The sequence below is a fragment of the Sylvia atricapilla genome, chromosome 5 (genome assembly GCF_009819655.1).
Source record: "Sylvia atricapilla isolate bSylAtr1 chromosome 5, bSylAtr1.pri, whole genome shotgun sequence".
NCBI classification, from domain to species: domain Eukaryota; kingdom Metazoa; phylum Chordata; class Aves; order Passeriformes; family Sylviidae; genus Sylvia; species Sylvia atricapilla.
In genome coordinates, this window is record NC_089144.1 from 19,875,835 (window position 1) to 19,899,772 (window position 23,938).

The 23,938-nt window shown below is 43.9% G+C and overlaps 1 protein-coding gene across 1 annotated transcript in view; it reads left to right on the top strand.

The window, feature by feature from the left end:
- SFMBT2 (Scm like with four mbt domains 2) overlaps positions 1-23,938 on the top strand; it is a 101,472-nt gene that overhangs the window by 16,143 nt on the left and 61,391 nt on the right. The window contains 2 exon segments of the mRNA XM_066318853.1: positions 964-1,058; positions 3,953-4,193. Coding sequence (XP_066174950.1) covers positions 964-1,058; positions 3,953-4,193 — 336 coding nt within the window.

The following is a 23,938-nucleotide window of genomic DNA, read 5'->3' on the forward strand; positions in this document are numbered from 1 at the left end:
TAGACTGTAAATATTTTTGCTCTGGGGATGAAACTGGGCTTGCAAGATTGCTTGGGAACAAAATGAAAACAATCAGATTTGGCTGATTTTCTGTAAGTGAAAGAAGATTTATTTTTAATTATTGCTGTGTGCTGTTTCAGAGATGGTTTGAGGGCCTTGGCTCTGTCTCAGTGTGGTAATAAAGGAAGAAAAGAAAAGAGTGGTCATGTCCAGCCCTTCCTGTGGGGTGGGATTGTGTGGGGCAGTGGTGTGGATGGGGCAGAGAGGATACAGAGCCCCAGATCTGAAGGGGAACAGGGAGTAAGAAGGCAGTAGAGATCTAGTGAGGTGTGCTCGGGGATTTGGGGAAAGCAGCTGTAGCCCTGGGGAGTTTGTCTGAGATTTTTGGGTGCAGTGATGCTAAGGAAGAAGAAGGGTGGCAGGAGTGAAAGTGGGTCTTACTCACCCCTGGGGTTGGGGTGTTTGCCCTACACATTGCTCAGCCAAGAGAAGCATCATCTAATTTATCCCTGGGGCACTGCTGTAATTAGTGGAGCTGGAGGAGCCTCTCTGAGGGCACAAGGACATTGCACCTCGGTGACAGTGGGCAGGCAGCCACCCCCCTCGCAGCCAGGAGTCATCAAATGCAAAATAAGAGAGCACAAGTGCCTTTTGCAGTGTATGACAGTTTTGTGCCCCCACTGCCATGGAAGCAGAGTCATTTCTGGTCTCAGTGTTGGCTGCTAAAGCCCCAGAGTCTGCTGAAAGCATGGTAAGAGCTGGTCAAAACACAGATCCTTAAAGCAAGCTTTCTGTTTTCCCTTCTGTTGATGTTTATACTGGTTGCTATTCTCACCCTGAACTCTTTGACACAACTTTTGCCTTCTTTGGCTGTGTTTTAGGCTGCCTTTCTTTCTCTCCTTTTTTTTTTTTTTTTCTTTTTTTTTTTTTTTTTTAATTTTTTATTTTTTATTTTTTTAACAGATGAGGGCTCCAGCATTGAGGACGCAGACTTCAACTGGGATGAGTTCCTGGAGGAAACAGGAGCCAGTGCTGCTCCCCACACCTCCTTCAAACACGTACGTGCTTCCTCTGAGCCTTGTGGGTGTTGTAGGCATTCCCTCTTCTGCTTTTCAGGGGCTCCCTGGAGAACTGTAGGGGAGTCTCATCATTCTGGGGAGAAATTATCCCTTCACACATGTGACAGCCTGAGTGGGAATAACCCCCCATTCAGTGTTAGGTGACCTTGGTGTGTTTGCAGTCACAGATTGGAGTTCTTTTTTTTTGTGCCACTCCCTTATCCTCTGCCTTTGCATCAGATTTTCCATTGTTAAGGGCTTGTGTTGCTCTCCTTTTGCTTGCAAGGCACTCATTTTTTTTTCTCTTCACCTCTTTTCACCTCTACATTCACTGTTGTCCATGCCAGCCTGTAGAGATAAATCTCCCAGGAGTGTCTTATTTCCCTAAAGCTCCTTTTAATGCCTGATTTACTGACTGGCAGAGTCACTCCGTGCTAGAGTTCAGTGTGGCTCATGGGGACCCATCTCCCAGCCTCCTGCCTGGAGATGCTGTCTCAGAAGTGTGGGAAGCAGGGATTTGGGCTGGTGGTGCTTTTCCTGGGTGAACATGGAGCGTGCAGACAGCTGTGGTAGTGCTCTGCTCTTCGTTAGCACAAGCAGCGTTTGAAGGCACCTCTGGAGATCACCTGGTCAAACCACCTTTGTCTCCAGGTAATTTTGTGGCTTGTTTTGTAGGGCTAAAGGAGCTGCAGGGAGGAAAAATCTCTCTTTTATCTAGATCTGAAAACCAGGACAGTCCTCCATTCCCTGTTTTGCTTTCATTTTAACAACAGTTCACTCAGAGTATTGCAGAGTGAAGGACCGTAATTCTCTGTACTGGAGGTTTACAGGGCACTGCTTGTTGTGGAGTTTATTCTTGATCCAGGAGCTGTTTGGAGAGAGCATCTTGTCCCAGACATCTGCTCCAGGCCCAAAGTAAAAAATCTGGTGCTTCATGAAGCCCTTAAGGATTCCTTCAGTTGTTTGGAGATGCCCAGCTGATCCTGCTGACTGCAGTGTCTCACAGCACCTCAATCCTGGGAATGTCAGTGTGGGACAAATTCATGCTGGGAACTGTCCTTGGTGACTGCTTCACAATCTGGAACTTGATCCTCAAAATCTGGCCAAAAACCTGAAAGCTGCCAGAGAAGATTGTATTATCTGTCTGTCTGATTCTACTCTTGGTGTTATTTCCAGTCACAAGTCTCTTGGCTTCCGGAGTACCTTGTTGGTGTTACGGTGAGCACAGGGAGAAAACCAACAAATAAATCACTCTCTGCAGGCATCAGGTTCAGGTGCTTTGAGCTGCAGCTGCCAGTTTGTACTGGGAGGAGGCCAGGAGATCAAATTTGTACTGGGACGTGGGCCAGTCTGTACCCTGGGTTATTTATGAGGACTCTGAGCATCACTAAGATCCTGTCTTAGCTCTAAGTAAAGCAGTGCATGTCACAGACCGCCTTCAGTGTTAGACCATCTCTAAAGGTCCCTCTCAGTTGTTCTGTGACTCTGGGCGTTGATTCTGATGGAAGTGCCCACACAAGGAAAGGCACATGGAGTGCAAATGATAAATGAAGAAGCTGGAGTTGGATGAGTGAGGGATTACTGCTGATGGGCCTGAGGAGTGTTTTCTCAGCAGCTTGGCATCCCTATGCCTATGAAATCCTCAGTTGACCAAGTAGACCATGTTCTATTTATGTTTGTAAGTAAAAGAGTCATTTTAAACTGCCTTTTCAATTGGAAGTCAATCAGACAGGTCTATATAGATTTATAATCCCTCTGGATTCGGTAGCTGATAAGGTTCTAAGAAACATGTAACAACCTGTCTTTAAACATTTCCTAAGGAGTGACAGGTTACATTTTGGATGGTTTTGTGAAGAGGCTGGCACGTAACCAGTGCACTGGCATCCACCTCTTTATCCACAACAGCTAGAAGCATCCCACCGGTCCTTGGAGGACAGGTTGTGCTACAGCAGGTGTTCATCAGCAGTGTCCCAAAAGAGATGCACTAGCATTTCCAGTGTCCCAAGGCAAGTTACAGGTGGCCTGTCACTGTTGAGATAAATGTTAGTGACAGCTCCATCAAATGGCAGGACAGTGACCCAGACAATTTATTTGTTTCAGTGACAGGTGCATTTTCTAGGGTGCTGGGAGGGGGAATTGGTTGACGTTTGAGCTGCTGAGGATGGGTGCAGTGGAAATTCTCTCCTTGGTCTGCCTGGTACAGCGTTCAGCCCTTGATGCTTGTCAAGTCTCTAGAGGTGCTTCAGTGTTGTTATGTGACTAATTATTGTAGCTGGGCTTAACTCCTAGAGGTGCTTCATACCTGCCTTTCTGTGTCCTGTGGTTTGCCTGATGGAGCTGTGCAGTGGGAAATGAAACTTCATTTGAGCTATGCTGACTGTATCTATGGAATTAGTGACATTTAGGGATTGAAGATGAGTGCCAGTCCTCTCTTGGATGTAGTACAACTGAAGGTACCACTCCTGCATGTTGGAACCTTGCATGATAGGATATGAGCTGGTGAAGCAGGAATGGAAGTACTGCCCAGACAGATGGAGAAGGAGATGATTGGATTAAGAAGCAGTCAGTTCATGTTCTGTCCCAGGGTGTGGCAGTTGACCACCCAAGGCCCACAATGCAGGCAGTTTTCATCCAATTGTGGAAAACCAACTAAACCCATGAAGAAGAAGGGAGAAGAAGGTGAAGAAGGGAGAAGAAGGTGAAGAAAGAGGACAAACACAACACCCCAAATGCTCCATCTTGACTCACATGTATTACTATAAACTAAATCCCCAAATTCTAAGTTTCTAGGACTCCAGGGCTGTTCTTCAAGTGCAGCATTTCAAGGGGAGAGGAGGGCGGGGTTCTCCCTGCAAAGCACAAGAAGTAACACCATGCCTTTCTCCTTTTGCAAGGTTGAAATCAGCCTCCAAAGCAGTTTCCAGCCAGGGATGAAATTGGAAGTGGCCAACAAGAGCAACCCGGACACGTATTGGGTGGCTACCATCATCACCACCTGTGGGCAGCTGCTGCTGCTCCGTTACTGCGGCTACGGGGACGACCGCAGGGCAGACTTCTGGTGTGATGTGATGACAGCAGACCTGCACCCCGTGGGCTGGTGCACGCAGAACAACAAGGTCCTGATGCCTCCAGATGGTGAGTTCTGCCTGGTTTGTTGGGGTCGTGCCCTGGTGTTGGGCTGTGGGTTCGTCTCCAGGTTTCTGGTTGGTCTGGGATGGGTACTCCAGATGCTCAGCTGGTGTTGGATGGTCGTGTCCCCATAGGATTCAGTTTGGCCATTGTGGGCAGGGTCGTGTCCCCACAGGATTCAGTTTGCCCATCAGCCTCCAGCAAGGGAGTTTTTGCCCTCATTGGTAACAGAAGGTACTTCCATGGGGAGATGTCTTCTTACTGCTGAGCTGTAATGCTGTGATTTTCACTTTGAGGAGAAAACTGTCCTTGTGTCCTGTGTCTTGTATAGAGGAGAAATGAAATTCAAGTGTGAGAACAAACTAAAATAAGATCAGTTTGGGTTGTAACCAAAATCAGAAGCTGACTTTGCACTCAGAAGTGTTTTGCCTTGAAAGTTTACAACCTTCCACCACCAAACTCTGGCAGCTTTTAATTCCAGTGGTAGATCCATGTGATTAAAGAGAGCAGAATTTGGTCATTATTGATTAGGGCATGTCCTGATTGGCAGCTCTTGGGTGCCCAAAAGCTGAATGGAAGTGTTGTAGGTTCCTGAGTGGCACATGTGGAACAGTTTGTTAATAATACAATTTGATCCCCAATGTATAAGAATATAAATGTAAATGTATAAATATATATATAAGCTGTGTGCACTGACAGAGCAGCTGTGGTGTATCCTTGCTGCTACATTGCTCCGAGCAGAGGCACATTGTCAGTGCTGCTCTGAAGTATTCCTACCATATATCCCATTTCTTCTGGATCAAGGGAAGAAGAGATGAGTATTCAGCCTCCAGCTTGTGCATACATTTAAGGAAAGTCTCATTTAAGGGTTGCTGAAGTTACTCTTTCCCTTTCTGCTACGTGTGGCCATTGAAAACAGTGCATGTGCCAGTGGTGTGCCGTGTGGGAATTCTCCTGGAGGAAGTGTTCCCTGACTTCCCCCTGAAGTGAGCTGTAGACACAGTCTTTGAATCAAAGCTGACATTCCTGCCTTGCAAATGCCCAACTGTGAGCTAAACTTATCTTTTTGTTCTGGTCTGTGTGTTTTGAATAAACACAAGATTGATTGCTTAAAAAAAAAAAGAAGTCTTGAAGATAAATACAGCTGAGAAATCTCTTGGCTTAGTACCAGTAAATCAAGCTGATGTGAGAGGGGTGAGGTATTTTATTTTATTGGCCTCTTAAACTACATTCTATTATGTGGATTACAATCAGCGTTACCAGAAAGGTGTATAGTGCTACAGACTAAATCTCAAATGTGAGGGTCAGGGGGGTAAGAGAACTTACTGAATATCATAATAGAAAATAACAGTTCCCTTATAACCTGAGGCAAGTGCTTTTCATGGATCTGTTGGAGATTGCCCTTTGGGTCGTGGCCACTCTGTGTGAATTGCCTTGCTTGAGTGACTGCAAGTGTGCAGCGTGCCCTACATCTCTCCTCTGGTGGGTGATGTAACTGTGCACCAGGGTCTGTTGAATGTGGGCAACTGCCCTGTTAGTTTGGGGGTTTTTTTATTTGTTTATTTTCCCCCTTCCACTCCCATTTTCAGTGAATAAACTTTGTTGAATATGGCGCAGTATAATTTTTTAAAAGAATAAATTAAATGCATGGGTTGTTATTTCAAAAGAGGTTTAAGCATTTGAGAGCTTGGCTCATATTTTGGAATGAGGCATCTAAAATGCCCAAGAAAAACTAGCCTTCACAATGTACAGAATCAGAGGACTTTTGCATTGGTATAAGAGAAACTGATGTTCTCGATGAACTCTGTGGAGATGTTTTTCAAACCTCTTTAGCATTGCACTTTATTTCATTGTCAAACCTTTGGGAGAAACAAAAAATGGCTTTAAATTGCATGAACCCAGTTCTGAAGTCGTCAGTTCTGCACATCTTGATTACAGTGAGTGTATCTGTTGGCTAGACCCTGCAAACAGCATGGCTGGGGCTGGTTGTCTGTCATTAGGCTGTGATTTTAATCAAGAGCTGAAGGCTTTGGTTGAAAAGCAGAGTTGCCAAAATGGACTTGTTTAACAGCCAGAATGACAGCACTGGGACAATGCTTTGTTTCTGCTGAAGAGTCAGGTTGGACTGATGGGTGCTCATCTCGTAAATGTGATGCCAGACAAGAACGGCAGAGTGATGGGACAAAGAATTTCATTAGATCGGAGAGAGATGCAACAAAATGGCCTGGTTCAGTTCAGCAAATCAATAGAACTTGATTTAAAGTCCAGCAACACACAGAGCTTTTAAGAGGCAGCTGCCAAGTAATTGTAGTTTATGATCCACATCGAAGGAAGTTGATTAATTTACAGACTGCTGCGCTGTTATTTATGGGGTGATGTTAGTTGCATCATGGTGCCTGTGGCCTGTGAGTAAAATGTCAAGTCATGTTCTGTCCTGTGACGTGATGGTGCAGTCACCAGGTCAGGAATACCTGAGGTGGCAATAAAATGTCTTGGTTTATGGCAGGATAGTGTGAGTGCACATGTGCCTGTGAGCTTCACGCTCCAACCCCCTCCTCCACAGGAAATCAAAGGAGTAAAATTGTAGTTACTTCAAGCTTTGCCATTAATTATATTTTTCTCATTACAAATCGGTGTGTAATTTGAATTGCAAACTCAACTATCCTGGCAGAATAGATCTGTTTACCATTCAAAGCAAAATGAAAATTATTTAAATTAGTTAATATAGAACTCATTTGAATGAATTGGATGTTTATTCATGAACTAGCTGAGGCAAGTGTGAAGCTGTCCTTATGGTCTGTAGCTTTGGCACTGATCAGCTCTAATGTCACGTCCTGGGACAGAGATTTCTTCTTTATTGCATATTAACTGTGGTGTAAGCAGTGGGTAACTACTGCCTGATGTAGCTGAGTGTGAAATTTTCATCCTTTCTGACGAGGCCCTTCAGCAATTGTAATTCATATGAGGAAGGACAGCCTGCTTCAGAGTTCACTGGCAGTGGCAGGGCTGTGGTGGTGTGGGAGGCTTTGTTCCCTGCACTGTAAGGGATGTAAGGTAAGTTTTCCATCAGTTAGTTAAAATCTCCCTGTTTTATCAGCCTGCATGGAAACAGGAATAGCATTAATTCCCTCCTGTGCCTTACCCAAGCACTCTCTTTCCCCCTCAAAGTGCAGTAGTTTGTCACCCATCCTTTGTCCCTTGGGCTGCTTTACCCACTGAGCATTAAAAATTGAAGCTTAACTGAACTTTCCTGAGTAGCGAAAGGAAAAGAGGTGTCCTTTAGCCTGTTCATTTCTACGTGCTGTTTTCCTCTGTTGCTGACAGTCGAGTTCATGGACACATCCACCATCGGGCGCAGGAGCGGCGTGGAGAACCTGACAAGTGTAGTAGCTAAATTATGCATCGTGAAAGAGCAGGGACGTCCTGTGATTGACACTCGGGGGCTTTTTGTACAGATTGCGGATTTACAGCTGAGCCCACAGAGCCCGGTTTTTCCTGGCACTGTTCTAATGCATCCTGGAGTGAGCTAAAGGCGCCGGATGACGGGATTGTTTTTGTCAAACTTGTAATTGCAGCAGTGGCTCTGCTTTAATGTTGCTGGCAGATTGAAATTCAAACAGGGAATTTCTGCATGCGGATCTGTGAGCTGAAGTCTGCTTTCCTTGCTGACCGGGAGGCTGGAGATGGAAAGAAACACAACAGGGAGAGAGAGAACCAGGTCTATATTTTGATTTTGCCATGGACTGGTTGTTTTGGTTTGGGAAGACAGGTGTCTGCCAGGGAAAGCTGGAGTTTCTCTTGGAATGGAGAATGTAAACCCGCGCCCTCCGAATTACTATAATTTTGCAATTAAGGGCTTTCAGGCAAAGATTTGGGAATAGGAATAACAGTTCTTTACTAGGAATATTAAAAATACAAATGTAGCAGTACAAAAATACAAGCAAACAAACAAAATCCTAGGAACCCTGGCAGAATCAGAGTACAACCTGACATCCTGTCGGTCAGGGTGTTGGAAGCAGTCCAAATAAATGCTCCTGGATTGACAGATGTGCTTCTGTTGGAGTTGAGATGATCCTGTAGAAAGAGTCCTGTGATGATGAGATGAGCCTGGTCTTCTGGGAATCCAGTGGAAAACCAGATTACCTGTAGTTCAGGCATCTCAGTTTTTATCTGGGTAGAACAGTTGGCTCCTCCCACTGGGTGGGGCATCTTCCAATGGGATGCTGGAATTGTATCAGCCATGCAGTGAGCCTCGATGGCCCATGAGCAGCAGATTCCCCTGGAGGGAGGATGGGTGCTGGAAGAGATAAGAACACTGCCCCACGTGGTTTAACAGCTGGGCCATGAACAGAACACGCCCACCCCCTCCTCCCTGAAGTTATGAGGAATGGGTTATACAAGAGATAAACACCTCCCCAACTGGTTTCAACAGATGGAATACAATAAAAGTTTTTGTTACATATTGCAACCTAAGACCCTGGTGCAGATGGGAAAACCTCTGAACACTGGCTGTACCTGGGCTTGATGACCAAGATGCTCAATCACACTCTGATTATGTGTAGGAAAGTAGCTTTTACTTCCCTCTTGCATTAATACAAGGAGGATTAAAGTTCACAAGTCTGATCCTGGAGTGAAATGACCTTCACTTATGTGATGCTGAGCTTTATGAAGTTGAATCATCAAATCTACCATTAAGAGGGGTACACTTAAAGTATTTTGCCTGCCCAGGTTTTCTGTGAAGGCAGACATCATCATTTGGTCACTGTTTGAGATGGGTTTTCATGTTGCTCTGAGGTGAGATTGGCTCCTATCCCAGATGTAGGCCAAATTTCACTGGGATTCCAAGTGCTGGGTCAGATTCTGGGCAGGATATGGTTGAAAAGGGAGATAAAACTTGTGCCACGGTATATTGGGCTGTCTTCAAACGACAACTTACTGCTATTTTCGTTTGATTGGTTTTCTGTATTATCATGTGACTCTATCACAGAGCAAAATCCTGCTCTTTGAGGTGACTGGTGTAAAGGAGGAGAGAAATGGATCTGCTTAGCCTTGTCAAAATTTACAGCATGATGATTCTGATTGGCCAGAAGATGGTCTGCTGTGTTGTAGGTGTGGATTTTATGTCACTCCAAGGCTCACAGAAGGCTTTTTTTGGGGTCACAGCTCAGGGTGGTGGTGATGTGACCCATACCCTTGGCTTTTGTTATTGGAGCTCCCATGTTGAATGCAACATGTTTGTCCACAGGTTCTTAAAAGATAGACACAGAAATCAGAAATGTTTCTGACAATGGATGAGGGTGTTCAGAGATTCCCTTTCAGAAAATAGAGTAATGAATTTTTGTTTGTTTTGGGTTTTTTTAATGAAGGCATGTTTCCCCCTGGTAATGTCATCCCAGAGGAAGTAAAAATTAAACTGTCTGCAGGTCTGTGATTACAGCACAGGTAGAGGGATCAGATGGGCAGGGTGGACTTCTCCTTTTGCTTTTTTCCTGGTATGGAGAGCAAATCTGGCCCCAGTTTAGTTCTTTCACCTGAAATATTACTTCCTAAGAGCTTGAGGCTGGAGAAAATAAGTAGGCATTCACTGAGCTTATGCTGTTTTACATCAGCTAAGAATTGGGCCCTCGAGCCAAGTAAAATGAAACTCTGAAATCTTCTTTGGCAGGTTGCACTGTCAAAGCCTGTGGATGTTTCTAAAGCAGTATACAGGGCTGTTTTTTAAAATCTCTGCCCGATCTTTATCCTATTATTCCATCAAAACTGAGTTTAGACTAACCTAATGTAAATATATGGCAGGATTTCTTCATTTTAAATGCTGCAAATGACTCTGAGTACAGTGTTTTATGTGTGCTTTTCAAGTCGACTTTAGCAGACTATTAATTATGCAGGGATGACGTTAGCATAAATAACTAGTCAGCAAATAAATGTCAATTAAATATTCTATTAGCATAGTAGGCAGCTTTATGCATTGGCGTAGAACATTTAGCAGATTATACTTAACGAGCCTATAAAAAATAGCTTTTTTTTTTTTCTTAGCTCTCCTGATGACGGCAAAGGGGAGGAGAGGAGGTAAAAATGCTGGCTTTGGCTTAAATTTGCTGTGGTAGGAATCAAGTCAGTTGACTCTGGTGTAACTTGGGAGTTTCCAGGAGCTGGAATTCACTGGAGCGTGTCATGGCTTGGCATTTCCCCCCAGCCCCTCATAGCCCTTTGCAGACTTGCTCCTGAGGAAAACATATTTTCATTACAGCACCCTGAGTAGTTTTTTCCTTCCCTTCCTTGGCGTGGCTCAGATCCCTCAGCCTGGGATGTGAAAATTCAATTCTGCCCATGGCTTGTGTGGCATCAGGATAATGTTGTCTTGGTAGGGAAAATGGTCTTTTCACTGCTGTGTGAAACTGCAAATCTTTTGCATGTGCTACTGGCTTTAGTTGCTTTCAAAAGACTTAGTATTGCCAAGTGAGGCCCTTTTGGGGTAAACTGAGCACGACAGGCCCTCACGTGTCTTTTGGGGTTGTAATTAATTGATTGTTGAGCTATTGTGTAAATGTGGCATAGCCTGGCCAGTGGGTCAGGCTTTGCAAGAGGTTTGAGTTGTAGACTCCCTCAAATGCAGAGGGTTTTGATCATATCCAGGTCTGCTGGGCTTGAGGTCAACATTTTCTGTTTTGATTTCCCTTTTAATATAACTTTTCAGGTCCAGAGGCATAACTGCAGAGAGCCTTGCAGGGATGAGATGCTGAGAGGTTTATTAGGTGGAATGGGCGGGGGGTAAATGATTTATCCTGATGTTTCAGTTGTGAAACTCTGACGAAACAAAATACCTCCTGAGTGGGAAACGCAAGGTGTGCACTGCTGTGGCCCTGGCTGGGACCGCTGTGAGTGATGGAGAAAATCGAGGGGAAAAAAGGCAGTGTTTAGTTAAACACAGGTCTTTTTGTTTAAAGTTTTTCGGGAGTGCAGTAGAAGTGGTCTTTAGGAATGTACACAAGACTCCCAGCCTTGGCTCTGCAGGGGCCCTGTGGCTCAGCTCCCTGGCCTTGGGGCACTCAGCTCTCTGCTAAGGGCAGAGTTTTACCTGAGGCCAGGTCTCATCAGCTGGGGTCACTCTTTGTGCTTCTCTTGAGCATCTGGTGGAACTGGCTTAGAAAAGTTCCTTTTCCCCCTTCATGAATAAATTCAGAGTCTCTCCTTTCCACTCACCAGTATTCTCCTTTGGGGAGAAGTCAGTGTTTTTCCACTCAGAAACATCAGGATGGCTGTCTTTGGGTTTAAACACCCCAAAAACTGTCCTGAGTTGCAGCAGACTCAGCACCCCAGAAGTGAGTGCTGGTCCCTCCTTGCCCTTTTGCCCGGGTTAGACTTTGTATTGGAGGTTTTGGCCTCTCCTTGTATGTTCATCTTGAGATTCTCCTCAGTGCCCCACGAGGGGCACTTGTGCATCTGAACCCAACCCTTGCTGAGGATCAGGCATTTGAAAAATTGAAACCATGCAAGATTGTTTAGTTTTCCAGAGAAAAAAAGAAAGCCCAGAGCTCTCACATGAAGCAGGCTCTGTTTATTAAAAGCAAGGAAAGAAACACACTTTTATCAAAACCTAATTTTCCAGTAAGAAGCCATTTCAGCAGAAACATGCCCAGCAAGCCTGGTTTCCAGGGACAACGACATCTGCTTATACTGTATTTATATTTATTTATGCTCACAAACAAATGGAGGAAGGGAAAGAGGAGCCTGACCAGACAGCCTGTGATCCAGTGAGGCTGGGATGTGTGCAGTGACTGTGGGCACCCAAACTGCAGTGCACCTCAAATGCCTGTTCAGCATCTGTGTTTGGGTGCTTTTTTTTTTTGTCACAGAACCCAAGAATGATTTGGGTTGGAAGGGATCTTACTGATCCCTCATTCTACCCCCTGCCATGAGCAGGGACACCTTCCACAGAGCAGAGTATTACTAAGGATGCAAATGGCCAGGATTTGGAAAAATCAGATTTGCCTACACCTAGATTAGGTATCAGTGCAAGTCCTTAGAGGGTTGACAGTTTCACTGATGCAGTTGACCCCAATGCAAATCCTGGATTTTTGCAGATTTCTGGGTGGAAAATACTTTTCATCCATAGCTATAGCCTGTCCTCATTCCTACAGTGGACTGAGCCATGTAGTCAGCAAACCTTGTAAAAAAATATTACTTAGTTTTACAGCTAACACTGAGGATAATGCAGCACTGTTTACTCTAGTGTGTTATTAACCCAGCTCAGAGCATGGGTTTAATCTGGAGGTTGGCTGGCAGCCAAGGAAGGGTTCAAGAAATGGTTCTCCAATGGGTGAGGTTTGAAAGCCAGTGACTCAGACATGGCCCTACTGAAATGAATCCACTCTCTGCCTGCTTTTCCCTCGCTTGGGTGGACTCTCTGTTCTGACTTTTATCTCCGACTTGCTGCTGCCTTCCTCCATAAAGGAGTGATGCTGCCATTCCCACGGCAGTTGGATGTTTTGCAGCATCATAAAAGGGTACATTTTGGGTGGTGCAGGGAAGGCTGAACAATGAATCCTGTTTTGATTAAGGAAGCGGCACCTTGTGTACAAGCAACAGCGGAGCTGAGGATCAGGGATATTGCAATGAAAACTGAAAGCCTAATCCTTTTATAAACAGTCTGGAGGGGGGAGAAAGAAAAGCAGTGATTTTCGGGGACTTTGACAAGTTATAAATATATCCTGAGTGAAACCAATAGTGTGGAGCTTTATGAAAGATTTAATGAATGAATATTTCATGCCCACATGGTGCTTCTTCTGTAAAGTGTGCTGTTGGTAAAAAGCAATAAACAAAGAACCTCCTTCAGGGTTTGTTTGGGCTTTTAAATTAAACTAATTTAATCAACTTTTTCAGTCAAGCTTGGTATTAGTTCATTTCTGTACACAGCACTGTACTCAGTTCTGTTTGTTTTCTCCTGATACCTGTCCCGCTGCTTGGAAGATGCTTGAATATCTGAGAATGATTCATTTCATCTTGCCCTTATGGTGCATCTGGGTTTTCAAGGCAGAGAGCACAGTCCTGACTTTTTCCTTTTCCTAAAACCTGAGGAGCCATCCATCCTCTGCCATCACAGCTGGAGGTGTTACAGGACTCCAGCTGAGGTCATTATCCAGCAGGAAAATCACTTGAGCATGCTGGTCATTTCTGTTTGTAAGCAAGTAGGATTTTTTGGGGTTTTGGAAGTCTTCAGCACCCAGTTTGCTGCTGCTTGAAGGACTAGAACTAGCCCACAGTGCTCTGGAGTCTTGCCCCATATGGCCAGTGAGGCGTGGACACTTCTGCCCTGGGTATCACAGATTTATGCAGGGAGATGGAAATTCTCTTCAAGCTCAGGCTCCTGGCAAGGCTGGGGCTTGGGTGTGCTAGTGAAGTTTCTTTGTGGTTGGCAGTCATGACAAATGGCCAGGAGGAAATCAGGGTGTTTGTTAGGTCTGTGTTCCCTGTCTTTTGTAGCAATTTCTAAAAAATCCTTGGGGACGTGATTTCTCCTTGGGAACAGCAGGACTGGAGCCAGCTGATGTTTTTGCAGCTGGACCAGCAAGTGAAAAGCAAATGAGGCATGGCAGGGAGATAAAAGCAAGGGTGGTTGGAAGGGTAGAGCTAACTTTGGGAAGACATCAGCAGGAGCTGGGAACCCTCTCAACTCCACACCTTGCATGGAGTGGTGGGGTTGGTGTTGCATGGAATGAGGCATTTCTTAGCTGCTTTTGCCATGAGAAGGAGTAAAACTTTTTTCTTCCTCCTTTTTTATTTTCTTTTTTTTCCTATGGAACCAGTCGATTTCATAGTGGGCAACTTTGGGAACTGAAATTTATCCCTCTTGGCTGGATGGAGTATTGGCCCCATGAGGATTCTGCTACATCTGAGCAAGGTTTTGTGTTAGAAGAGAGGTTGTATTAGAAGCTGAGGGAGTTTTGCTTGTCCAAACGCACACAGATCTGGGTTCCGTTTTGTTGGTCATGTTATTAGCCAATGTGTGAGATTCTGTCTCTATAGATCAAGGTTCAAGCCTATTGCAGAGCAAAAGCATTAAACTTCAGCAAATATTGATGCAGCAAAACTCCTTGCAGGTGATGCTGAGCTGCAGCAGCTGATTTATCCACCCCAAAATGTTGGCAGAACCAATTTCTGCGGCAGCTCCTGGTCTCCTGCGAGGAAAGCTCATTTCAGTGGGACTCAGGCTCTGTTCAGGATGCTTGGAGCACTTGAGGTGAGCAGCTGAGACCCCATGGCTTTGCCTTCTGTTGCTCATGATTCTGATCACAGCCTGCAGGCTCCACCGTGACCAAACCATTGGTTTTGAGCCTGATGTTTAGTGCAGGTTGTGCTGCAGGGACAGAGATAGGGCAGCAAAGGAGTAATTGCAGTGTGAGGCAGAGACTGTGAATGAGAAGCTGCATTTCCAGGGCAGTACTGCAGGAAAAGGCTGTGAGCAGACACCAGACTTTTCTGTGAGTAGAGATTCCCTGAGATTTCCTCCTCCTTTAGCAGTGAGTGGAACAGGGTGGATTTTTGGATGGCGCCTTTGAGAGCATTTCAGAAAAAAATCTCCCTTTGACAATTCTTGCAAAAACCTTCTTCCAGCCTCTGAAAGAAACAGCAGAATAGTCCTCCCAATAGATTTAAGTGCCAAGATGGAAATTATTTCATAGTCAACCTCTGTGAGGCTCCTTAAAGAAAAAAAAAAAAAAGTAGTAAGTTTAAGAACTAGTGGCCCTGTTACTCTGAGTTTAACTAGTGTTTGACATCACGCAGCTCCTTGGTTCTGACCATGAGAATATGAAACAAAATGCAGAAAAGTTGAGCATCTTTTCAGTATCAAACAGAAGAATTGCAACCCCGTTTGTAGACTTGGTGTGTTGTCACTGAGGAGACTACAGTGTCACTATTCAGGCAAACACCATTGGCATGTGCACCTTGCTCATGACTCTGGAGATCTCCACACCTTGACTGTCCAGCAGTGAATATCCACAGTTGTTCTTCCACACTCACACCATATCCTGGGACATCTGCTCTGAAGCTGTGGAGCTGGAAAGCCCAGAAGCCACAGGAAAATGGGAGCATTGACCCTGAAAGCATAACAGTGGGTGCAGACCATTCATTTTTGTAATTGTCAATTTAATTAATGTCTGGCTGAATGCATTTTTAATAAAATACTCTTTTAAAATTATTAGTTTGAGAGATTTTTAGATAGTCATTCTTGATAATTGCATTTAATTTCTCTTCCCCAGTCTTCTGTAATTTTCCCCAGAGGAGTTCTGGAATGGAAATTCCACCTCAACTCTAGGACTAGACTTAGGTAGTTAATGATATAATAGGTAAAGCATGGTCAAACTTAATTAATGTCTATTGGAGACATCTGTGGAGGTTTAAAAAACCCTGTGCCTTTGATATTCTAAGTCAGACATAGTTTTTGGTGTTTATATCAGAGGAGGAGGTGATTTTTTGGTGTATTGTATAGGAACTGATAAGGGTGAGTAGCACAAGGGATTTGTGATGAAGATGAAGTACAAAGATGAAGTACACTTTTCTGCAGTGGACCTTTTTTGATCAGTTTGAAGATTAAATTTTATCTTTTAGCCCTGAGCTGGTGGAGGTTTTTCTGAGCTCTTTTAGGCCAAGGACAAACCAACATGTCCACGTGCCATGTCTTCAGCAGAGCTTTCCTTCAGGTGCACCTCAGATTTGTGAGGAACAGGCACAGAGTGAATTTGGGAAGCTGCTAGTGGCAGATGCAAGCACCAGCATGATCCCGAGCCAGCTGTGACTTGCACTTGATTTTTCCTTCATTATGCATGATAATGTGGGCTCCCAGTCACCGTGGAAGGGGCTGGATTCCTGAAGCAGACCATATGCTCCTGGAGCCCGTGGAGGTGGCTCATAGCGCAGTGCAGAGGTTTCAGGGATGCTCCTTTAAAGCATTTCCCTGATGACAACTAAAAAACACTTCTTCTAACCCAGATAGCAAATTCTGGGTCAGTTCTTGTCCTTCTGCATGACCCTGGAAAACATTTTGCTCTGAATTCCCAAATAATCTAAGTCTCTGTGTGCGTGCTCTCACTTCCATTTGGTTTTGGTCGCTGAAGGAATAAAATCCAGACCCACAAATGAGCTTAAGGACATGCTGAAATCCATCCTGATGAATGGTTTATTTTGTGTTCCACCTCCTGCATTTGTTGCTAAAAAAAGCTTTTTTCCCCATGCTGTCACTTGGGAATGAAGAAACGAGGGGAAAGTCAGCATTTTTAGGTGTAAAAATGTAGCTACTTCCTAAAGTGCTGGAGTTGATGTAGAGGTTTAATTATATCCAGGGAAAACTTTTCCAGATTCAGGGAATCATCCTGCTCTCTGTTGTACCAGTTTTACTGAAGAGGCTCTTCCATGGTGAATAGGGAACCTAGAGAGGAGGAAATCCTGCAATTCCCCTGTGCCAAACAACTCTGGGAAGGTCAGTGAGGAGTCCCTGCCCATGTGAAGCATCTACACCCTGAATGTTTTGACTGCAGAAATTGCCTCTTCCATAGATTCTTGCTTTGCTTTCAGCAGTTCTGCTGTTTCCTGTGGCCTTTTCAGGCTGGATATCAGCAGGTGGATCTGTTGGGAAGTCCTCTTTGTGCAGAACACCTAAATTTATTTAGAAAGAAGCCAAAAAACTTAAGAGGAAGCATTGTATGATGAAGATGAGAATAGGGGCTCACAAACCATTTGAGTGAACCAATGCCCTGCACTACTAATACTTGGTTTCGCAGTGGAGGAATTTGGGTTCACTGGAGCTCCCATCATCTCCAGTCAAAATATTCCAGGTTGATGGAGAAGCTAAAGTTTTATAATTAAAAGGAAATTTAGAGCACTGTGGAAAAATTGCTCCTGTTTCAGGTCCTGTAGCACATTGTTATTCTCATTTCAGATGTTGCCTTGCATAATGTTCCACGTTGATCTCCGATTCAGATTTAAACTGTTCAAAGTTTCAGGGGATGTTTTTGATCCTGGGATTTACAGTTCAAGCCCTTTTTTTTGTTTCCAAGTGAAGAAAACACATGTTTAGCAAGCTCAAAATGAGCCTTGATGGAGTATTTCTTTGATGATGTTGTGGTGATGGTTATGAATTTACATTTTGTGCGTAGGATGTTGAGCACCTCATGGGGCCTGGCTGTGCTTCGACTGTACCATTAATTTCGGGAAGGATGCGTGATGCATGTTCATCAGACCCTCCAGGTTCTGATTTGTGGTGCTCACATCACACAGCCGAGAGCCTCCGCAGTGATTAAACGGGATTCAGTCATTAGGAGCTGGCAATACAAATGTGATTAATTACAAAATGCGCTGTAAATTGAGTTTGAATTTTTTTTTTTTTTTTTGGAAACATATGTTTCTGCTTCATGGAGTGTCAGAAGTTGGAGTCGTGGTGAATGAGGTTTGTTTGCTATTTCCATGATGATTTGGGAGTGTGCTGGGTCATGGGAATGGTTAGATTTCCATTGTTGTCCCAAGCTCTGGGTGTGAGCAGTGAGATTTGGGGAGAGTCACAAACAAATCCTTAAATTAGACCTTAAAAGTCCAGCTTTGCTGTTTGTACCTCACTGACTCAAGCACAGTGGCACCAGCCTCCCACTGAGTCCTAACAGAGTTTTCCAACAAAGCACCCCTTTGCCTCTTGCCTCTGGGATGCATCTTTGTGTTGGGGGTGTCAGGCTGAAACTAGTGCTGGCTTGCTTTTTGCTTTAAAATCACTGCTAATGGAAAGGAAAAAAAAAAAATAGAACACACTGCCCAGAGAAGTTGTGGCTGCCCCATCCCTGGAGGTGTTCAGGATCAGGCTGGATGGGGCTTGGAGCCACCTTATGTAGAGGAAGGTGTCTCTGCCCATGGTGGGGAGTTGGAACAAGAGGATCTTTAAGGTCTCTTCCAAACCAAAGCATTCTGTGATTCTAAAAAGACTCCCCACATTTTAAGTATTAACCAAAACTTTAGTATTTTTTTTTAAATTGGTGTTTCTTCTGTTGTGTATTAAACAATATAGTGCATACAATAAACTGCAGGCTTCATCCCCACTCATTCTTCTCTTCCTCTAGAATACACAAAAGACAAACATAAAAACCAACAACACAAATCCAAACAAACAAACAAACAAAAAAACCCAAAACCCAACATCCCAACCCCAAATCAGAATGGCTTTCTTGGACATCACATCCCTCTGTTTGTCTTCTATGTTTTGATGCTTTTATTTGTAGTGGATATTTGCTGTAGACTGTTGCCACTACCAGGGAAAAAAACCCAAACAACATAATTGTGCAGTCAGCTGGTATATGCTTTATGTAAGAACATTGTGCTGCTATAAATTTGTTGGGTTTTACAGAGCTGTCTCCAAAGAATATCCTTCAGAAAGTGACCGCGGGGTTTGGGAGTGAGGAAAGGCACTTAGTGTGGGGGATAATTGGAAGGAGTTTGGAGGTGTGAGGTCAGAGCCCTGGGTAGGATATTTATACTGCAGTGACATCCCTGGATGGAATGGCCCATAAATTTTAGGTGTTGTTATGCTACAAAATCTATTTGGAGCTGGTCTGTGAGATCCCAAAGACACAGGGCGTGGAGCTGCCTGTTGTGTCCATGGCCAAGGCAAGCCAAGGGGACGGTGGTGGGTTCCATGAAACCTCCAGATTTTCTTCCTTCCTCTGTGTGGCTTCAGTGGCACCTGGGGCAGTGCAGTTCTCTGTGAAAGACCCCAGTTCGTGCCTGGTGTTGGCATGGGCCAGTGTGTGCCCAGTGCTGCCCAGAAACACTGATTCAGGTCTGAACCAAGCTGGCTTGGAATAGTTCCGGCTGTGGTTAGGAATTCTGACTTGGAAGGCAATTTATCTAGGAATTTAGCATTTTGCTTTGTACACATTCTTGTTTTCCTCTTTCTGCATTTTTGGTGTGGAACTAGAGCAAAAGGAACTTTGGAATGCTACAGGAAGTCTTTACCAGGGTTGATGGCTGGGCAAGCAGCACAAGCATCCTCCCCCATGGCTTTCAAAACTTTTAAATCAGGATTTTACAATTTTTGGTTACATTTGTCTGTGCATTTCTGTCTACCTGCAATAGCAAATCTCTTTGCCTGCAAATATGGGTAAATACTTTTTTAGTTTTCACCCAGAGGGGCTACAGTTTGGAAGGAAATCACCGTGCAAATGCCTGCTAAGTGCAGGGAATCTGGTGTATGTACTTGTGTCTTATATAGGTGAATTCATAACTTCTCGTGCAGTCACACTCTGAGCTCTGTGACTTGCTTTTGCTTCTGAGCACTTTGGTTAAGATGCTGATTTTCCCTGGATAACAGCACTCTTGCAATTTTATTATTACTATTTTTTTATCTCTGTGGGATAAAAACTGATGTGGAAATTACAATCACAATACCAGGTCCCCCCTCTTTTCCCTGAAAGCTCCCAAACTGCTGATTTGACAAGGCCTTCATTAAGACTCCTGGGTCTGGAGATTGGGAGTTGGAGCTCTCAGTGTTCATGATCCGTCTCATCTGAGCCCTGGGCACGGTGCTTAATGCACACGGAAGGAAAAAATAATCAGGGAATGTGCGTGGAGGCTTGGGGTTAAGTGCCAGGAGCTGCAGAGTTTGGATGCTCATTTTCACAGTGAGCCATCACCCTAATGGACATTGATACTAATGATGGGAGAACCCCTATGGTTATGTGGTGTGTGCAGAGCTTTCAAAACCCAGGCATTGGCTGGCTCTCAGAAATGCCTTTCAGGAATTCTGTGTACACATCCAAGATCATTTAAGTCAGCCAATGCTGATTTGTTTCTAAGACTGTTGTTGACAGCAATGAAATTTAGGTACCTTGTACCTAGGATTGAGTGGGCCAGAGAGCAGTGTTATTGTGGTTTAAAGAGTGTGCAGGTTCTGTTTAGATAGGAAATTTTGGAGGAGCACAAACCCACTCATTCTGGGTCAAACACTCTGACTTTTAGTTACTCAGGTTTTTTTCCTAATTTATCACAGAGGTTTTTTCCTAATTTACTACGGAGGTAATCGAGACTAAAATCAGCCCATATTTGCCACGTTGGATTCTGTAACAAAATCAGAATTATCAAGCCTTCATTCATGGCTGCAGATACAGGAGAGCAGATAACTGACCCACTGTCCTAGGGTGACTTTATTCTGTTTGTATCCTCAGTTTTCTGTTCTTCTTATGCTGGATATTGAGTTCTGTGCTTTTAAAGCTAGATCTGGGAGCGAAGGTGGGGAGAAGGAATAGTGGTGAAATGTCTGAGGTAGCTGTATTCAAAAACATAGAGATAAGAGCTTCAGTTTTGCTTCTCCTGTCCTGTGTTGGCTGCAGCACGGACAGTGGGAGAGAGCTCTCCTTTGCTTTTAGTTAGTTTTTTTAAGCTAGCTGAGGCAGAGAAGTTCCCCAGACAGTGACTTTTCTTTTTCTTGGAACTGATCAGCCTGCTCTGATGTGAAAACCAAGGGATTTCAGAAGGTCATCAGGAGCTCACACGTGTGGCCCAGCAGGGCCCAGGACACTGCATTTTCCAGTGCAGGAGGGACTGATGAGAGACTGAGTGAGCTGAGCTACACCCCATTACAAGGACTTTCTAAATTTGCCATCTCTTCAGAACAATGAGAGGTTCCATTGATTCTTTTTTTTGTACTTCTGAATACTTTGCTTGTTAAATAAACAGGGGTTTTTCCATTTTTCCAGAAGGAGATTTACCTCCCAAACTCATTGAGGGAGAGGGGCTGCTTGAATTTGTGTTCTAGAAAAGACCACTTTGGAAGTTTCCTCCCAAAATTTCCTCCCACCTAAAACCAGAACACCCACCAAAAAATGGTTGTGTCCAGAAGATATTTTTGCATTCCCTTCCCAGTTTTTTGGTGGTGTTAGTGAGGGTGGGTTTTGGCACCTAGTCTAGGTTACAGCATCACTAAATTGTGTTCCAGGTGAAATCAGTGTAAAAACACCTTAAAAATAAATTAATAATCTTAGTATCATTTGGGTAGGAAAATACCTCAATGATCATTGAGCCCAACCCATAACCTAGACTATAAATACATGGTAAATGTTCTAAACAGTTGAATGCTTCATCCTTAAATTCCAGTCTGTTAAGGCTAGATGGCCACAGGGGATTTTTTGTTAGGCTGAAGGACCAGGTGAATGAATTGGTTGCATCCCTGCAAGGTGGGATGAGATTAATTCCCCTCTCCTTTTTCCATGTCCCACCTGTATCTCTCTCCCCTCTTCCTGCATTCCCAGATCCCGAGGGAGAGCAGTGCTGTGTCTGGGTGATTCAGGCTGGGTAGTGCTGATCCCACTTGGGTGAAGCCTTGAAACAAAGGGATGTGACAAGTGCAAGGAGCTGATGGATTTGCTGCTGTTCCTTATCTACATAATCTGATTGCGATTGATGAAGTAAGGCCAACAAGACAGAGCAGAGTCACTTCCCATTAGCAACACCCCTCTCCTTTTTTCCCTTTTTTAAAAATTTATTTTAAATACTTTAGTACAAGCCAAGTATTGACTTTGACTGAAGGGAGGTAATTAATCAGAGCGGTTATGAGTAGATCATTTACTGCTGGGTGGGTACCTGAGGCTGTTGTGCTCAGGGAGTCAGGGCAGGCTGATCTGGGTTTGTGGCACGCTGTGCTGTTGGGGTCTATGAGGCGAATTTCTCTGCTGATCTTGGGCAGTTTGGCTTGGAAGCAGAAAGCCTCAGGAGTGGGATCTCAGAAGAGTGTGTCTGTATGCATAATGTCGTGTTTGGGGTGAAGACAGCTGATCCTACTGCATGGGAGTACCTCAGTAGTTGGTGGTGACCCTTCTGCCAGGACAAAGTGTCTTGTTCAGCTTCCTGAGCTGCAGGGTGTTAATGGAGAGGATTTTTACAAGATTTTGCATCATGTAAAAAAAAATCAGTATAATAGCTTCCACTCACCCTCTCTGTACACAGTGATGGTTTTCTCCCATAACATCCCACGTCCACCTCTTCCACCCATACTTCCTGCAGCTGGGTTGGAGTTTGTAGCTAGTGCAAGCTTTAAAAAATGAAAAAGCAACTCCCAAACCACCCGCTGCTTTTTTATTGTTAAAAGGATAGCAGTTAATTAAGGACTAGAGAAACCCGGGGGAATGGTGTGCATGTCTGTAAAGGGCTCAGAGGATGTTGGGAAGCAAAGTGTCCTGTGGACAGTGAGGCAGCTTTTTGCTCATGAACTTGCTTGTTTTGACCCAGAGGATATAAGTAGGTAATTTCTGGAAGCCCTGAATGGGGCCAGGAAGGATAAAAGTTGTATTGTACTGAAATTCAGTGTAGCTGAATAGAAGAAATTGTAAGGGAGTTGTTCAGGTGAGAACCTAAAACATGTGTTCATGCCTTTATCTGTTTTTTTTTTTCCCCTCTCTCCTTTTTCAAATCAAGGAGTGCTTCTTCATGCAGAGTTGGGGGTGCAAGGAATAAAGTCTGTGTGTTGGCCCTTTCTTGGGTCAAGACCATAGAAACTGCAGCATAATCTCCTCTTAGAAATGAGATCAGGGTGGTTTGGATAGCCTGAAAAAGCAGAGGGCACCAAATATCTTGAAGAAAATTAAACATGCAGAATATTGTTACTAAATTAGGTAGCTCACATGAGCGAAATGTTGATTTGAAGTTTACTCTTACTCAGTTTTATTTTTTTAAAAAGTGAGATGATAAAGAGCAAGCAGACCAATCAACAGCTTAAAGGATCATCTACTCAGAGAATACAAGAGCTGCACGTTCTCCTACAAACATCACACTCCTTCCAGCATCTGTTCATTGTAAATTCACATGAATGGGACCACAGAATACAGCTGGTCCAGAAGTGTCTTTTGAGCACCTGTATTCTTTGATGGACAGTTGCTTATGGCTTCTGGTTTCCATGAAAATCCTCTCTATATAATATTTTCCTTGAGCACTTTATTTAAGACAGGTGTATAGAAGGTAATGCCTGAGCTCTGGAGTTGAGGGTCTTGTATTTGTGGCTGCACCACAAGGAAATCAGATCAACAGCTTTTGATGCACTTTCTTTTCTTTTCTGGACTGAATTTGCATTATTTTGTGATCTAGTTCAAACCACAGAACTCTGCTGCTGTGAGAACAGAAGACTGTTTGAAGTTTTAAGTAAGAAATTTGTTTGAAGATGTCTTTAACCCCATTTGGCTTTTTTTTTTTTTCAGGGAGCCCACAAAAGAATTCAAAGCAAACAATGATTTTTATTAAAAAATGCCATTAAAGCACTAAGTAAATTTTTTTTCAAATGTTGGTTTTACTTAATTTACTTTGGAAATTCTTAATAGGGAATCTGGCTTTGTAGAGTGTGCAGTGGAGTGTGTTCCCAGCCCTGAAGGTCTTGGGGGAGGGTTCAGAAACAGCCTGGGCCTTTTGCTTAGGGACAGCACTCAACCCCCATCCTGTTTTCACATCCAGTCTGGTTCACAAGGATGTAAATAGTTCAGCAAGATGAATGAAAATGTGGGGATTCAACCGTTTCCTGTCAAAATGCTGTTTTATCAGAATGGAAATATTTTGTGAGAACATGTCAGTTTTGACAAATTGTTTTGATGGGTGAAGTCTAAACAAATTGTTTTAGCATTCTATGTTATTTTGATATAAAGACATCTCATTTCGACTCCATCATTTTAGACCTTTATAACATAGTTACAACATTTATATGTTAATATTTTTGTAACTTATAAATACTGCAT